The sequence below is a fragment of the Cynocephalus volans genome, chromosome 1, assembly GCF_027409185.1.
Source record: "Cynocephalus volans isolate mCynVol1 chromosome 1, mCynVol1.pri, whole genome shotgun sequence".
Classification (NCBI taxonomy): Eukaryota; Metazoa; Chordata; class Mammalia; order Dermoptera; family Cynocephalidae; genus Cynocephalus; species Cynocephalus volans.
In genome coordinates this window covers 136,070,860-136,090,155 of record NC_084460.1, presented here as the reverse complement: position 1 = coordinate 136,090,155, position 19,296 = coordinate 136,070,860, and the positions used below count along the sequence as shown (strand labels likewise).

General features: G+C 34.8%; 1 protein-coding gene across 1 annotated transcript in view; it reads right to left on the bottom strand.

The window, feature by feature from the left end:
- Window positions 1-2,879: 2,879 nt before the first annotated feature.
- Window positions 2,880-19,296, bottom strand: part of IFT57 (intraflagellar transport 57) — a 55,214-nt gene continuing 38,797 nt past the window's right edge. Inside the window, exons 7-11 of the mRNA XM_063113330.1 lie at window positions 8,273-8,344; window positions 7,304-7,435; window positions 5,888-5,950; window positions 4,131-4,197; window positions 2,880-3,132 (exon numbers count right to left, since the gene is read on the bottom strand). Coding sequence (XP_062969400.1) covers window positions 2,954-3,132; window positions 4,131-4,197; window positions 5,888-5,950; window positions 7,304-7,435; window positions 8,273-8,344 — 513 coding nt within the window. The 3' untranslated portion in view covers window positions 2,880-2,953. The remainder of the gene's footprint in view (window positions 3,133-4,130; window positions 4,198-5,887; window positions 5,951-7,303; window positions 7,436-8,272; window positions 8,345-19,296) is intronic.

Sequence of the window (19,296 nt, the reverse complement as noted above, 5' to 3'; positions counted from 1 at the left end):
TTGTACAAATCCCTCAATTTGGATTTGTCCGATGTTCCATGATTAGATTCAGGTTATCCATTTTCAGCAGGGACCACATCCATGTGTGCCCTTTTCAGGAGGCATATGATGTCTATTTATCCCATTACTGGTGATGTTAACTTTGATCACTTAAAGTGGTGTCTGCCAGGTTTTTCTACTGTAAAGTTACATGTTTTTCTTTGTATCTTACATTCTTTGAGACTATGTAAATATCCTATTTCTCATCAAACTTTTACCCACTAGTTTTAGCATCCATTGATGATCCTCTCCCAAAACAATTAGTACTATGGTTGTTGCCTGGTGGGTGATTTTCTAAATCCAGCATTCCTTTTACATTAGCTGTCATTCTATGATAAGGAAGACCTTTCTCGTCGCCCCACTTATTCATTTATTTCTCTCTGTATGGACTCATGGCTTCTTATTGCATGGGTTATAATTCATTACTATGATAATTTACTTTGACGCTCACATTGTGCCAGACTGGCCGGCAGTATACCCCTCAACTGGCTGAGTCCTTACTTCTCCATCATTCTTTGAGTACTTTCTTACTTTCTAGCAGAGCAAGATATTTTAGGCTCATCTTGTGCCTTCCCTGCACAAGGAAATCAGGAATCAGCTGTTTTTCCAAAAAGCTTGTTTTTTCTTTCTTTTTTTTTTGTTGTTGTTAAATAGAGATTCAGACACCAAGACATGAGTGCTGGGTATTGCACACAGTTGTTGTTGTGCTGTCACTGCTTCTAGGCCTTCTCAGAGAACAGAGCTAGGAAATATAAGTATATATGTGTATTTCTACATTTATAAGTATTTCCATACTGATGCTTCCAATTCCTCCAATACAAGAGGAAAAAAAACATAATTTTTAACTACTGTCTTGAAACTATACCAAGCACACAGGCTTAAAGTCATTAAATACTTCATGCTGTAGAATAGGAGCTAGAAGATATCCTGGAACTGCATAATGCCAGCCATCTACCCACCCACTCACTAACTCGAAAAATCTACTGGACACTTTCTATGTGTTGGGCATTTGGCTAGGAATATGAAAATGAAAAAGATTTTGTCTCTATCCTCAAGCAGCTCAATCTATTAGAGAGGACAGAAGAAAACAACAACTATAATGAAGTATCATAAGTTCTTTATTCAAAGTATGCACAGTGATCTATGGGAAGACAGGAAGGGGCGCTCAGCCCAACCTGAGTAAACTGTATTATTTCAGAGAAGAAGGAAAAATAGGCCACTCATACTACTCATTGGAAGAGTTCTTAGATTTTTTGCATGTTTGCACAAAATAGTGTACTTTGCTTCTGAGCAAAAATACATTTTATGAAGAGCTCTGATTTATCTAGAAGGGTTCTCTGCGGGCTGAGCCCGTGGCGCACTGGGTAGCGTGCTGCGCTAGCAGCGCGGCGACGCTCCCGCCGCCGCGGGTTCAGATCCTATATAAGGATGAGCGGTGCACTCCCTGGCTGAGCGCCGGTCACGGGGGGGAAAAAAAAAAAAAAAAAAAGGGTTCTCTGCATTAACTGAATTCATCAAAAAACTGTTCAGCCATGACATATCTATGCTACAAATAAATTCCTAGGACAAAAGGTTGTATTTCACTTTTTCTATAGGTTCCTCTCAATAACCGTAAAGGAAGAGGAAAGTATCAGACATTTTCAAACTGCCTATTATCACACAGTGAACGTTTTCCCTCTTCTTTACAAATTAAATAACTCGCTTATTTGCCATTGTATTGTTACCCTCTTAGGTAGTAGGTTATGTATACTGACTTTCTCTTATTTAAACTTAATCTTAAACTACAGAGGTTGAGGGAAAGGAAAAAATTGTGTGTGTGTGTGTGTGTGTGTGTGTATTAGGGTATATGTTTAGAAAGTAAGGGCTAAGAAAAATAAAATAAAATTCAAGGGAGAAAAGTATTAGGGTAAAAAATGATAATGGGATTTTTGTTGTCCTAAACATAAAGCATTATCAAAATTTGCCACCAGTGCTTTTTAAAATTATTTATAAAAAATAAACATGCGCTATCTCCTGCTTTGTGCTCCCCTGACCAGTATTCCCCAGTTCTAAGTCTGGTACTCTAATATTGTTTATTTCACCAGTGCATACATCCTAGTACAGAAAGCTGCTCAGTATGTAAGATGACCAGTACTACTGGAGGTTGATCATCACATGACTGGTCACCATTCCTTCTCCTACAGAATGGTTCCCTAGTATAGCTGACAACCACAAAGGTAGAATTGAGACGTGCATATCACCTTTTCTTCATTCCAGGAGACATGACTGAAATATTTAAGAGGTATTGGATCCTAAAAGATGGACTCCCTATAAAATTATTTTAGCCATGAAATACTCATGATAAGTAATAAATTTCAAATGTTAATAAAGATACTGAATATTTTTGTTTTTGTGGTTTTTTTGTTTTGTTTTGTTTTACACTTAAAAAATGGTAATTTCAGGTAAGCCTAAACCCGAGGCAAGGGTAGTTCTGGACTCTTATGAAAAGTACCGTCCACACATTCTTAGCTGCTCTGGGTACAGAGCACTTGTGATCACCGCAGAGGTGGACCAAAGCAAAGGGGCCCAGACTTGTGATAACAGTCCATGCTTTCCACAGAAAGTAAGGGTCATATGTATTGGCTAATGCAAAGAACACTAAGAAAAACAAGCTGCCAGGCAGGCGCTTTGACATAGGTAATGATTAGTGAAAGCATCTTTGAAAGTGAGAATTTTTAATTACTTTATTAAACATTATATTCAGTGTAAAGGCATTAACCATCATAATCACCATGATACAATATGTGTGTATATATGCAAAAAATATCCATTGAACATGCTTTAAGAGGTATAATTGTGTTCTGAAATCTATGTAACATAAAATACAATTTGATATTAAAAAACAACTAATCAGAAGCATGAAAAACAGTACATTTTAATAAGAACCTATTGCTGATTCTGGAATAATTGTTGCATGCATGTCCCTAGTCATGTTGGACTTCTCCTTCAGTTTTGATTGGAGTAACGTGTGCTCTACAACACCGATCCTAATATCCATCTGAATGGTTTCTTGCTTCAGTTTTGTTAAACTCTGTTTAATCTTCACCAAAGGAGCTACAGAATGAAAATAGCATGGAATAAAAATGTTCATTTGGATTTTATCAGTGTATCACAAAATTGTATGAAATTTTCCTCAATTTGTCTTAAGCCAAAAATAGGGTTAAAAACACAGCCTACTGACATTCATACAGTTTTGCTGTGGCATTTTAAACATCTGAGATTTTCAGGATGGGAAATGAACTATTAGATGTACTGAGGCTGAACTTTCTCCTTTTGTAGGGTAAGAGCTACTAAAAGATGTTTAAAGATGTGTTCAATATAATTTTATGGGCTGGTATATTTGTAGGAAAAAGAGATACAAAGGAGGAGAAGCGGAAGAGAGAATTACCATGAGATACAGATAATGGGCCTATTTAAAACTTATTGCAAAAAAACCCAAACCTACAAATCCCCTTTTGAGAGATCACTCAGTATATATCATTAGAACTCTAGAAAATCTTTCTAGGGCATAGGAAAGCCTTAGGCAATAACCACTGGTCCATGTCAAAGTAACCAACCCACAGTGGAGGATTATTAATTCTCTATTTGGCCCCTGCCCAGTGAGGCCTACTAGAGAGGAGGAAGAAAAAACAATGGTCACTACATCACGGCCTTAGTGTCATTTGGGCATATACTTAGTGAGTGTCCTTTTGTACATAAAATGGGAAAATGAAGCTCCTTTGATAAGAACAGAATAAAACATTATTTTTCAAAATTGGCATAACAAAGTCCATATTTAAATATTTCCCACTCTATTTTTGAATCAATACAGTCTGAGTAAAAAAAAAACCTAAATTATAGTAAACAACCCTTCTCAGCAGATTTATAAGGATAACAGTATGCTGATTATCAGACATCATTTTTGTACCATGTATCTCTTTTCAAACAAATAAAAAATATTTCATTTTAAAAAGGAGATACTCTATTTATCAATACTACTTTGTTAAGTAGGTTTTTTGAAGAGTTAATTTTCTCTTGCTCACTTTTTCTCCTTAAAATGAGAGTGTACTTACCACCATCAGTCATGCTGCTGCCCTTTTCTTCCATTTCTTGTTTTACCTTATCTAATTCTTCTGTAACCTTTCATTGGAAAAAAGTTTTCAAGAACACTAAATTTTAATAGACTTCCAAAATTTTTGAATGATGTCTTGAGAAAAATTAATTTATATATTAATATAAAGGGAAATAAAGATATTATGAATATTTTGGACATAATTCAAATAATAAGATAAAGAGTGCAGAGATATACAAACTTTTTCTTCTGAGAATTCTCCGAATTTTAAACTTCAACAAATTACTTTCACACATTAGCTTTCTCATGCTGCATGCAACATGTTGGAATAAAAACAATCAAAGTTGTTCTAGACACTAGGCACTCAGACCCTACAATTATCACATAGCATCTACCATGACATTCTCTAACAATCAGTTATTAATTAAAATAGTATAAATATCCTAAGGAGATTTTGGATTTCTAAAGATTTTCTAGGTATCTTTCTTAATATTATAGTTTTATGAGAGATTATGTAACCTTTCCTCTATAGGACACAGACAAAAATATTTATATCATATGGCTATATGTAAAAATGTTCTACTGCTCTATACAAACTATGAATTCCAAACTCCAAGAGGCATACTGTGCTGTTATATTTGTTTAGATCTACACTCTATGTTGAGATAATACTACTGTAGTCTCTATTAGCAAAAGTCCAAACTGGCATTAATATAGGTGGAAAATACCATCTTTAAAATTTTTTTAAAATTTTATATGATCTAGAACTAAGCCATAATTATTGTAACTATGTAGGCTTTATTTTTATCATACTGGTAAGTAAAATCTTCCTTGGGAATAAAGTGCTCATCTAAGTAAAGCAAATTAATTTTTTTCAGGCACCTGAAATGTTACAACTGGGGATAACTACCTACTCCAAAAGAACTAGATGGTTCCCTGGACTCCCTTCAAGTGTTAATTTACCTAACATAAGCATGCACTTTACTTCTACATTTTATTTGCGTAGAAGCACCATAGGATTACAGTCTAAATATTTCTAATGTTTTATTTTTAGTATTTTAAAATATCTGTTTAAATATCCTTACCGTCAAAACAGTGAAGCTTGGGATAATTATACTGGATTGTAACCAAAGATAATCTTGAATTTCAGTCCCAAATTGGCTACTGACCTGGTTATAAGGTTTTCTCCTCTCAGCTCTTCAGTGAAAAGTGGGAATATAGATCAGGTCTTACCTCTCTTGCAAGATCATGAAAATAAATGTAACAATATGTGCAAATATTCTAGAAGTTTTCTGAAGGAAGAGGTTATAAGCCACTCTCAATTGAGAACAGAGAAATACCCAGGATAACACACAAGTTATCAATAACAATCACTAAAAATAAATCTTTATCTTGCAGACTAACATTATAACTTGTTATAGACTCCTAATTCAGTGCTTTACCTACTCTTCTATATGTTAAATATAATTATTATTTTTTAAAAAAGGAAAAGATTAAGGAAGTTTATAAGGATGCTAATATTATGATCAGATTATATGCTGAATTTAATACAGCAACTTCAGGCATCCTATTAAAATAAGAAATGTATAAGTAAATAACTGATTCACTGATAAGAAAATTAGGGATTTTCTCCTAAAGAAAATGACTTAAAACCACAGGAAGCGATTATTAAAATAAGCAGTATTAAACCATCCAATGGCTCTGAATGGCTGGAGCCCAGCTGACAGGTGAGAAGCACAGCAGGAGCCCAGTGTGTACCTCAGACAGGAGTCTGGTCCTTTCAGTTACTCCTCCATTTCCCTGCTGGTATCGCTCCCTTGCCTAAGGGGGAAAACATTTTGTTTTAAGGACAAATTTAAAACAGAAGCAGATTACTTAAATGTGACCTCTTTGTGCTTGCAATTTCTGCATATTATTTTATGACAACCCCCCTCCTTGTTGTGAATACATTTGTGAAAGTGACATTTAACTGTAGCTATTTTATGTCCCTAATAGGCACCATGTATTTAACTAGAGCACTATAAAATGATGAACTAGCTTAACCTTCACATACTGACTGTGTAACTTGCATGGGGCATGGTTCACAATAAAAACTGTCCTCAGCCATTCCTAAATAGTTTAGGAGAGTGGCTCTTGGTCAATTTAATTTGCATGCTATGAAGAGAAAATCAGTCCTAAAAAAAAAAAAAAAAAAAGTAGAGCATCAGGCTCAGCTATTAATAAGGATTAACAAACAGTATAATAGTACAATCAACTAGAACATGTTCTTAGAAACTAATCTAACAATTAGTTAATATTAGTGTTAGATATGGTTGTTTTAATCGATAATTTTATACCATTTTTTAAGTAAAAAGATTCATGAATAGATGTGTATATGAGGGAATAGTGAATTAAACAAATAATATAACAAAAAAGTAAAGATTACTATTTAGTCTTTGAGAACTTCTGAAAGTACAGAAGTATCTCAAATTTATTTCCACTTTTCTCTTTTTTGAACCTCGTGTGCTGAAAGAAAAAAAAAATATGTCTTCAACTAATGTTTATAAGCGTTCTTACTAGTCTTCCTTAACCTCAGGAAATAGGGGGCAAAAATCTCAAAAGAAAGCCTTTAGATACCTACTGCTGAAACAAAGAATTGCTGCTTTTAAATGCTAGTGATTTTATTTTTTGGTTAAAATTCTAAAACTTCGAAAGAATGAAAAATTTGCCTCATTTCATTAATTAAACTGCTTGTCTCTGAATGTATCTTGCTTTCATGTTCCTTATTGTGTGGTTGTAAGCAGCAGAGCAAGGTCTGTCTTTTCCCTCTGACACATGTAAATGCATATTATTATTCTTCCTCCTACTCCTGTGGTAAATTAACAACAGACTTGGAATCAAAACCAGGTGTCCTGACACTTCGTTCCTGTTCTAAGCCATGTTCCCCAACAATACATAATTTCATTTTTTAAGATTAAATGAAGAAGCGCATTTAAAGACTTGCAGGAGATAATTTCTATTACATGTCAAATGGAGATAAGTTCTAGTGCCTTAGTTGGCTTCCTAAAGGGGGTAGAGAATCAATGTGTTGCTGTTTGTGAAAAGCATTTCATGAGTCTCGAATGAAAAGTGTGTCAAGATTAGGGATTAGGGTCATGAATTGCAATAAATCCCTGGAAATCATTCTGAAATTACCTCACTCAGCTGGGCTTGAGCTGCACGATATTCTCGAACCAAGTTCTCAAGCTGATTGTTAATGTACTTTTCTCGACTGCCAATCTTTTCCAGAGTCCTCCCAATTTCATTATGGAGTTTGTCCAAAAATCCCTAGAAATTCCATGGGACTTTAGTAGATAAAATAACTCACAAATCTATTTTTCCAAAGATATTTAGAAATGGGTTAAATCACCCTCAATCCATTTCTCAAATGATCAACAACATGTGAAAAGGAGACAGTTTGAAATTTTCAAAAGCAAAAGAAGTCTGTGGTAAGAAATATTTTAGTCACACTTTGCAGAATATTAAAATAAAAAATGCACCTGGTAGTATTAGTCAATTCATTTGTCCCTATGTAAATCTAAAATTTATGTGATTATAATTAGCTTTATATAAAGTTCACAATCATAGTAGGTAAGGGACTTATTTCCATAGCACAATTCAGAGATGACTGGAGTATTCCAGTTGGAATTAGATCCCTAAACTTATAGCTCTAGCTGAGACCCATAACATTTCACTCTAATTTTGCTTCTTTGTGTCATCCTCCAGATGTCTCTGTTTCTATCAGGACAGCAAGCCTGGGGAAGCTACAGGTTCTGGGCATTGCTGGCCTTGTGTTCTCTCATACTTTGGGATTCAGTGAGGAAAAAATGATGAAATGCTTCTCTAATATGTATATTGGATGTATGTGTTTGATATATGTGTTATATTTGTATACATAATATATACAGCTTTTATAAATAAAAATATAAAAATTATATTTAATTTATAAATTAGTTTCTTTAGTTGGTTTAAGTGCTAGGACTGTTGAAATGTAATATGGTACATTCAATTAGTAAGCTCCTGAAGGGCAAAGAATGTGTGTTGTTTTTTTTTTCATGTTCTCCCACAATAGGTGTTCCACTGATGAGTCAATGTATATTGATTCATCTGAAGTAATTCACATACCTTGGTCTCTTTTAGAGCAGACTCAATTCCACTTTTGTGCTGGTGCATTTGGTCAACATGGATTCTCCAATCCTGCAAGCATAAGAGCACATAGAAACAATGAAAAAAGTACTGCGTTTCCTTCTTTCCTCTACTTGCTGTGTCCTTTATCTTAATTACTTAGGTTTCAGCCCTGTTTAAGGTGGGAGAGTCCTATATATAGCTTGCAATCAGATTATAAAGAAATATGTGTGCAGCACTTGAGGATAAAAGGTTCCAAATAAATGTAAATTATTTTATGTGTTCACAGAGTGATGTCTGACAATTTGAATATAAATTATTCCTGCACTGCTGGTGGTTAATATTTATGACTACCTAGCAAAGTGAAAAAAAAAATAATTCTAATTACTAGAAATGAAATATTTGTTTAAGCAGCAACAATTATGTTTGCAGAAGCAACTCTAGACTCAAATATCATATGTCAAAGATTAGTTTGTCCCATGGAAATTAAAATGGGGTCCTCTTATTCAGTAAAACTTCTGAGTCTCTTTCTTAATAAGTCCATAATAAATACTAGAATTCATATATTTTGAAATACTGCCTACTACTAGATTGATCTAAATTAGTGTGCATATTTGAAATCTACACCAACATTTGAATTTCCTACAAAATATCTTCAAAATATTTCAGTTTATATTACAAGTAACAACTTTAAAAGACTTGAGACATAGCCATCAGAAAAAAATAATATGGTAAGTTAAGTTGAAGCAAGCGATGGAACTAGGATATTTCTAAATCACGCATATCCATTTGTATACCCTGCTGCACCACTTCACTATCAACACCATTTTGTGAAGAGAAAAATATTTTGTGAATAGTCCCATTTTGCCTATTTCTTACAGCTAGTAACTACAGGGTAAAAATATTCTTGGGCACTTCAAACACACCAATTATAAAATTATAATATATTAAAACTGCCAAGAACCTTAAACAGCATCTAGTGTCGACTTTGTCATTTCACAGATAAGCAAACAGAGGTCTGGTGACAAAAAGGGCCACACCCAGGGCCACACAGGTAGTGGTGTACCTTGATCAGAAGTCAAATGTGCTAATTCCCACACAACACATACTGGCAGTTCAGAAGGGAAACTGGCTACTTGACACTAGTGACGGTGCTGGAGCAGAGAAGAAATTAGCACTTTCCTTTATCCTTAAGCATTTTTGTCTCATTAGCAAAAAGTATCTCAGAATAGGAGAGCTGGAAAGGACCTGACAGATCATCTACTCATCCACGTAACAATCATCTAGTGCAATGTTTTCATTTTACAGTTAAAGAGACTGTTCACCACCCGTGACTACGACTAGACAGATCTGGCAAGAGAAGGAAGCCCCTCCAGCTCAGCCAGTCAACACTGAACAGGAAGGAGGAGCAACTAGCTGGCCTCCTGCAACTGGACCAAATATCGTTAAGCCTCAAAACAAAAACCTATTTAAGGCCAAGTAAGCATCTTTATGAAAGGAAATGAACCTAACGAGTATCATTACATTATTAATTTTTTGAAAAAGTACTCATCTTGCCTGGTTCCAAAAATTTCAGAGGGCTTAATAAATGCCAAGCTTAAATATTTACATATCTTCCCTTTCTTCCTATCAGTTTCTGTTTCTGTCTTTGCCTCTGTTTTTCTCCATATATATGTATGTAAATGCACACATATAAAATATGCATACATTTATATATATATATATATTTTTTATTTATTGTAATGGATGTGTTTAACATAGTTTGTGTTGTGCTTTTTCTACCCAGCATTATTTATAAATATATTTTTGCATGTATTGATATTTAAAACATTTTGAGAGAAGCAACAATGCCTGGCTCATCTATGTATAACTTACATTGACGTAAAAACTCCATGGAGGAGCTGGTATTTCTGCAGAACCCTGAAACATGAGTAGCATTTCAACAGACTGGAAAGAAGGGGGAGAGGAAGGGTATTTTAGTCTGAGGGAGTAACATGAACAAGGAAAATACACAGATAACAACTAGCCTAGGTTGGCTAAAGTATAAGACACAAAGTTCTTGGTGTAGGGGATGGATCATGAGAAAATAAAGTAGACTAAATTAGATCAATGACTTTGCCTATAACAACTAACGAGTGCGAATTTTATCATGTGGATAATGAGGAGCTATCACACACTTTTGGTTTTGTTTTAAAGACAAACATGTGTTTTGAGAGAGTAACAGAATGAAGGACTGATTATCAAGGTAAGAGACTAAAGACTGAAGACCAGTTAGGAGGCTGTGTAATGGTCCACATTAAAAAGACTAGCAGGGTTTGAATCAGAGCAATGCTGTAAGAATGGAAGGGAAGGGATGGATTCAAGGGGCACTGTAGAGGCAGAACTAGCAGGACCTGAAGACTGACTGAGGGGAGGTGTGAGTGTGGGGCAGGTGAAGTCGAGGTATAGAAGTAGAGAGAAGGTGTCTTTAAGGTTTCTAGCCTGAGGAACTGAAGAGACAGGAATACCACAGATTTCAGGGAAGACAGAAATACTGAGGAATTTGGTTTTGGACTTGTTGAATTTGATAATCCATTGGAACATTTGTGTATTCTTATAGTCCATTAAAATGAAAAGCTAGTAATGGTTTATAATTATCTGCCAGGCAAATTTGAATATTTGTTTTATTAAAATCTTCTAGATGGACATATCTCCTGATGCAGTTATAAAAACAAGCCTTAAAAGTGTTCTTGCTCTTTAACCTAGCAATTTCACCTCTACAAATTATACCCAAGGAAATAATTGGGAATACATACAAAGACTAATGTACAAGTTCTTTGTAAAAGTAAAACAGCAGAAAACATTCTAAATATCTAGCAGTAGAGGACAATTTAAACTAATTTTGTAATATTCATTCCACTACTAAAAATAAAGGTCAAAATCAAGCAAAAGCTCAATGATACATTGTTTGGAGACACACATATGTGAAAACAGTAATAATAAAAAAAAGAAGCTAGGGAGAGTACAGGAACTTGAGGATAGTGGTTACTGTGGGTGGGACGGGGCGGCAGCAGGGCAGCACACAGGTAACTTCAAGGGTGCTGTAATGGTCTAGATCTCAAATTGAGTAGCGAGTTTGTTTTATTATTGAGCTTCATAATTACATGTATATTACATATTACATACATGAATATTATATTTTAAAATATTAAATTCATGTTCCCCAAAATATTTAATGACCAGCAAAATGCACGGTGACAGCATATAGTAAAATGGAAAATACAATCTCAAAAGAGTATATTCATTAGGTATTCAATTTAGTAAAAATTAGTATTTGCGTATATTTGAATGTACGTGTGTGTGTGTGTGTATAAAGACAGAGATTTGAATATGGGTGCCTTTAAATGTCTTCTTTATCCTTACAAAATTTTTCAAATTTCCCACAGGGAATTTTATCACTTTAATTATCAAGGAAAAAAAAAGGCAAAAACCTTCTAGATGCCCAAGAAATTCTTGAAAGAGGTTTAATAGCATTATAGAAGAAAATAAATATGAATAATTATAATTGTGGCATTTTAAAAACATGAATATAAAAAGGCAAAATACATAGTTTTTGAAATACTACAACTGAGGTAGTTAAAAGCTTTACAAAGGTTTGTGGAAGAATGGAGAAAAAGTGATGGGTTTTAATATGTAAGGACTTCTACTTGGATCCCTGAAATAAGTAACATTAAAAGGTACTATTCATAGATGATAGCAATTCTTACATTAGTAGAGAATCTATTAGTTTACAATGCACTTTTATATAACTTTCCTTATTTGAGACTCACGAAGGTATGGAGATAGGTAGATATTGGCATCCCTTCTTATTCACTTCTGCCTTCTCTGTAAGAGGGTTATGAGATCTGCTGGCTGGCTGTGGGAGGAGTATACTTCCCTGCTCCACTGATGCTGGCCACAGCTATGTGATTCTCCTTAGTCAGTGGAATGATGGTCCACTCAGCACTGTGCAGAAGCTGAAAGAGGCATCCAGCCACCAGCTCTCTTGCCCTTTCTCTCAGCCATGATAATGAGCGTGCCCCACATAGGGGCTCTCCTTTCAGCCTGGGTCTGGGAGTAAGAAACATGGAACCCAGGTGGATTAGAGCTGCAGCTGAGCCACATATCAGCAAACGTGTATTCTGAGTGAGAATAAATGTGTTACTGTTATTGCAAGCCATTGTGACCTGGGGGCTGTTATGCTGAAAAACTGACTACATATACATAGTTTATAGTGAGAAAAATGAAGAATCAGATAGGCTAAATGACATTTCTAAAGTTTCATGTCTGGAAAATGGAAAGCACTCCTAAACCAGTACATTTTCCACATATTGTATGGTGCTTTTCTTTGTGATAAAATGAACTACTAAAGAGTTTATAACACAAACTGCGAATTCTTTTATATATCAAGTGAGAACATGTGGGCTCCTAAGGTCTGCTGGTCACCTAATCCAAAGTGCTCTAAAGTGTGTTCATTAAGAATCATTTCTCGTCTCTATTGGAAGTGAGTGTTTCACCTAATCTTGCATAGTTTTTCTCTCAATGGAATTGAGAAGACTAATAATGATACAGTATATCATTTCTTTAGACTTTCTAAACCCAAATCCTCTCATACAAAATCTCATGTATGATTCTATCACTTATGAGGTAAATAGCAACGGTATTGTTGTGACCATAAACCCCCTCTCCACTCCAAATTCGTTAGCACTAAATTATGTTATATATCTCCCTTTTACAGAAACTGGAGAACTGTAATGAAGTATCTGCAGATGGTGATTCACAGTATACCATAAAATCAAAATGTATGACATCTAGTTGCAGCTATTAAGGTGACTGGCAAGACTATGGATAGCTGGGTTTTACTTCAACAGAACAACACCTGAAAGACTTCCTTTGCATATGAAGACACATTTTGTTTCTTCTTCTGGATCTCCAACTCAATTCTTAAAGCTTCTCTCTGAAACTGCACAGGAAAAAGACTAAATTATGAGCTAGGGATGGTAAATGGAACTTACATCTGTGTATAAGTTTCATTAATTTACAACTTGTAAAATGTCAAACTCCGTTTTTTCAAAACCAAGCTTGAGCTTCTTTATGTGTGAAGAGGCATAGTGCTGAAGAATTCTTGATAGAAAAAAGCTGAGGAAGGCGCCTTCCTGCATGCTGGGATGCTTTTCTCTAGGCTCAGGAAAAATCCAGACCAGAGCACAGCTGACCTTAGCAGTTTGCAGTTCACAGGGGTCTATTAGCAGCACCTTTTGCTTCTCCCCCTCAAAGAGCAGAAGCAGGCCCCAAGGCTCTGATCCATCTTGAATCGCTTTCCATCACAACAAATGTTACTCCTGGTCTGTCATCTACCCTACCTTTCTCCTCTATCCTTACTGCCCTTCCCCCAATTGTGTTATGAATAATTACCAGTGAAATCTTAATTCAATGTTTTGTTTTGCAGTTTTATTTTAGTGAGTGTAAAAACATTTACAGGGACTTTTAGAAGCTCCATTTAAGACACCTTATCCCATTTTTCTCATTAGGCCTTTGTTTCAACTCAGAATTCACTTTCTCTAGGGATTTTCAGGATCATTTTAATGTATGAATTTCATTTCCCTAGTTTGTCATCCAATTTCAATAAGAAGCACAAGAAATTCTGATATTTCCCAATTCAAAGTTTTCACATTAAATATATGTATATTATCTTGGTTGTTTTGCTAAAGCATAGACACTAGGGAGGCTTGCTACTTCTAATCTGCTATAGACAAACAAACTATTTAACCCTGCTAGAACTCTCTCTAAAATAAGGATAAGTTCCAAAAAAGGATATATGAGACTCTGCTACAAATAAAATGTATGAGCTTTAGTACAGTTTTTTTTGAATGGTGTATATTTTGGCCTTTTAGAAACCTTTTCTCTTTCCTTGGGTATAGAATAGTCCCCCAACAGTTATATCTACCCTGAGATCTTTTTAAATCTAATAATGGTTACTACAATGTTAACATTCACGGAATGCTTAGTTTGTGTCAGGCAGTATGCTTAGCACTACTGATACATCATTACATAGAATTCTCTTAAAAACTCTACTAAGATGAGAAAATTGGGACTTAGCTATTTTTAAACAGACTTCCCAAGCTCACCGAAGTAAATCCATGGTTGAGACTCACAAGGATCACTATACAATAACATCATTTCCCTGATGAAATACAATAAAGTATATAACTAAACATTTTAAGGGGATAATAAAACTAAGGGGACTTTAGTTTTAATTGTAATATTTGAATTTATACAAGAGTGTATTTATATAAATTATGTAATGAAAATGAATTAAAAAATTTTTAGGATAAACATATATATATTTAAAAACTTTCTCATAAAGAAATATCCAGACCCACATGGCTTCATCAGTGAATTTTCCCCAACATTTAAGAAAAGAAATAGTAATCTTACATAAACTCTACCAGAGAACAGAAAACAAAGAAAGGGAAATTGCCACCTTGTTTTATGAGGCCTGCATAAAATTACAACAAAATTTGACAAGGACAAATAAAAACAAAAACAAACAAACAAGAAATTACAGATAAATAGCTTTTGTAAATATAGAAATAAAAATCTTTAAAAAAAATTATCAAATCAAACCCAGTAATATAGAAAGAGGATAATATATCACGATCCGGTTGCATTTATTCCAAAATGCAAGGTTGGTTTAATGCTCAAAAATCAATCAATATAACTCACCACAAAAGGGAAAACAAGAGATAAATTGTATGAGTATCTCAATAGATGAAGAAAAAAAAATCATTTGAAAAAAATTTAACATTCTTTCATGATAAAACTCTTAGCAAACTAGGAACAAAAAAGAACTTCCTTAATCTACTAAAAGATATTTATAAAAGTCATAAAGCTAACATCATACTTAATGGTGAAACTGAAATATAGAATGCTTTCTCCCTGTTAATACCACTTACATCCAACGTAAGATTAGAGTTCTTAACCTGCATATCAGGCAAGATAAAATAAAAAGGTATAAATAAGGGTTGTAAAGAAAGAAGTGAAATTGATGTTATTTGTATATGACTTAATTGTAAATGCAGAAAAGGTAAAAGAATCTACAGGCCTAGTGTTCGAATGAATAAGCAAATTTAGCAAATTTGCTGGAGATATACTCACATACCTATCTCTATATCTCCATTTATATATCTATATCCATTATACATACCAGTAACAATAAACAGAAAATCCAAAATATACCATTTTCAATAGTATCAAATAAAAACAAATAGACTAATGTCATAGGGAGTCCTGATACAGATGCACACATATATGCTCACTTGATTTACAACAAAGCAGTGCACTGGTGAAAGGATAACCTTTCAATCAACTGTCTGGGTGACAGAGTTTGGATGTGTTGTCCCCGCCAAAACTCAAATGGAAATCTGATCTCCAATGTGGCAGTGTTGGGAGCTGTTTGAGTCATGGAGGCAGATCCCTCATGACTGGATTAATGCTCTCCCTTGGGGAGGGGGAACTGAGTGAGATCTTGCTCTACTAGTTCCCACAAGAGCTGGCTGTTTAAAAGACCTTGGCGCCTCTTCTTTCTCTCTTGCTTCCTCTTGCCATGTGATCTGCTTGTACCCACTGGCTGCCTGCCACTTTCCACCATGAGTAGAAGCAGCCTGAGGCCTGTGCCACATGCAGCTGTCCCAGATTCGTGAGCCAAATAAACCCCTGTTCTTATAAATTACCTGGTCTCAGGTATTCTGTTATAGCAGCATGAAACAGACTAATACACTGGGTCAGTTGCACATACATAATAAAACCAAGTGCACCTTGAGTTCTACCTCACACCATACACAAGACTCTAAATTTAGATGAACTGCAGATTTCAATGTGAAAGGCAAAACAATAAAGATTCAAGAAGAAAACATAGGAGAATATCTTCATAACATTGAGGTAAGCAAAGATTTCTTAAACAAAATGTAAATATTAGCCATATTGTCCCCCCCCAAGATCATTTTGAGTATATTAAAATTAAGCCACTATTTATCATAATACACAAACAATGGAGAGAAAAGGGAAACTGAAGAGGAGATATTTGCAGTACATATATCTGACAAAGGATTCATATCCAGAATATACAAAGAACTTGTATAAGTCAAAAGCAAAGGCAGATAAACCAGTAATAAAAGACAAGAGGATATCCAAATTCCAAATAAACATGAAAAGGGGCTCAATCTCATTAGTCAACAGGGAAATGCAAATTAAAATGACAATGAGATATCACAACACACCTATCATAATGACTAAAATAAAGACTAAAACTATACTGAATGCTGATAAAGATGGAAAGCAATCTGAACTTTCATATACTGCTGGAGGGAGTATAAATTTTTATAACCACTTTCAAAAACTATCTGTCAGGGTCTACTAAAGCTGAATATACACATATACCATGACCTAACAAGTCCACTCCTAGTAGAAATTCCAGGAGAAATGTGCACATATGTTTGCCAAAAGATATATGCAAGAATTTTCATAGCAGCATTGTTTATAGGAGTCCCAAACTGGAAATAATTCACATATGCCCAGGTGCAGGCTGCCCTGGGAAGGATGACACCTTGAATTTGGCAGCTCTCTGCCACTGAAGGAGTGGACACCTGGAAGCTGTCTGCTGACCACACTTTCTGTGGCTGGGCAGCAAGTCCTTGCTTATAAGGGGATTTGGACAACACATCTCTGTTTTAGCTGTAGTGGTAGAGAGGGAGGGCCAAGTGTGAACTGCAGTTCAAAAATGACCAGTCTCAAGATTTCAATGTGGAATACTGACGTTCCTATGACATGTTTAAGAACTCATCAATGGTTGACAATAGAATTCTTTGCAAATCTGATGACAGGAAATTAGATTAAGTGAAAGAGGCCGGGATAGAAGGAGCTACATATGTCTAAATTCACTGTAGCAAATATTTCTGGGACAATTCTATAATCTATCATGCTTTCTGCAAGGATATGAGCAACGTATTTCCCTCCTCCACAAAGAACACTCCTGTCCCTGATAAGAGAACATTATCTGTATTCTCTTCTTACCATTTTGCATGAGCAGATTTGCAATCTCTTCTTGTTCTCATTGTCAGAATTTTCAGCTTCTTTACCGCCCACATTTGTGCATGTATTTGTGTGTGAGCTCACGTGTATGCGTGTGTGAGAAAGAGAGAAAAAGAGAAAGTGAGGTTGTCCATTCAATTAACTTTTTATTGAAAATGAATTACTTGCTTAATGAAAAATGCCCAACAGGTTGCAGGATAATCACAGAACACGGCTTTCCTTAATTTTTTAATGTGTCATTTTTCTTCCATTGCCAGAAGCATAAAGTCTTCTGTGGGACATTCTCGTGGTGTGAAAGCATGATTTTACTTTTTTAAGTATTCAAAGAACAAAATGTACGAATTAAGAAGAGTTGAATGTGCATGTGTGGTATATGTTGTAATGTATTTGTTGCAAAGGGTGTGGGAATAATCATGATTGCTGGTAATATATGTTTCCTTGAGGAAGTAGAAATGCTATCTAGATATACCTCTCATGGCAGAGAAAAATATAACAGTGTGCATAGTGGGTAGGCAAGGCTATCACAGCAATCACTGGTATTGTCACACATGCCTGTAACTTTCCTGAAACTGGAAATCCATAATCTCTATATTAAAATACTTTGTTAGTTAAATAATCACATTTCTAACATGTGGTCTGAGATTACCTTTACTGACTACCATCCATTACTAAAGAGTTTTCCTATGTTGACTCAGACCTATCATTCATACTTACTCCATTCACACCCCTTTTATAGGGCCACACAGATCTCCTGAATGAGAGTTTCCAGACTATAGAAGGAGTTACAAACCCACAGAACAGATATGACTAGACAGACAGGGAGAGTGAATGGGGCCCCTCTGAGAATGCATGAAAATTCATAGGCCAAATCAGTATTTAATTATTTCACAGGATGCTGAGTAACCATGTTCGAAAGCAGGACCATATGACCTTGACATTCTCTTCCAACTTCAGGAATCTACTAATCAAAACTTGGATCTCATACTGATATTCACTCCTTCACCCCATTCCCCCCCCAAAAAAACTCCCCAAAACAATAAATAGAGTCATTTCCTACATGTTTGAAGAACCAAGAAACATAAATCATTACCTCAGTATAAGGAAACAGAATCAAAAATAGTGGGATAAAAAAGCATTGGTGCAAAATTTGTCCAAATATTAAGAAATTTTTAATAAAACACAGTGATAATGAGAACTATAATATGGTTGATTGGAAAAGTGAGTCAAGCCAGTAAAAAGTACATTTTGTAGGAAGGTCCACATGATAAATGGTTTCTGCTTCAATTCATATTTTATATTAAATAATTTAAAGGAAACATTAAATCATACTTTACAGTAATGAAACATTTAGGCAGTCCAGAAATTATAATTATAATCAATACGTATTAATTCACTGCTCTCAATCATAAATATCTATTTGAGATATATCAGCAGTGAGGTATTAGTAATTTCCCTCTGCGGTATTTACATAACACACAGTATTTAAGGAAATAATACTGCTTATTTCCTTAAAATCTGTTACAACTGTTGAATCTCTTAGTTACAGCTGACGGTAATCTCTAAAAGGAAAACACTTATACTCTATTTCAACTTGTAATAAATGGAAACTTTCCCTTATCCAGTTGAAATATTTATCACAATCAGGGTAAATAGGAAGGAAGGCATCATCAACTGTCTTTAAACACAGAATATCCTGAATGTTCAACAAGACTGTGATAGATGTAACTAAAAATCTTTTCTAGTTGCTTAAGGATGGCTGTGTTTTTCTCCAACCTTTTGCTGTATTTTTACATGTATAATTTTAAACACAGTATTCTTCCCCACAACCCTGATATCTGTCCATGACCCACGTGCAACAAAGAAAAAAACAGCCGACCTTGCAAATACAACTTTAAGTTCACAAAATAAGACCTTCT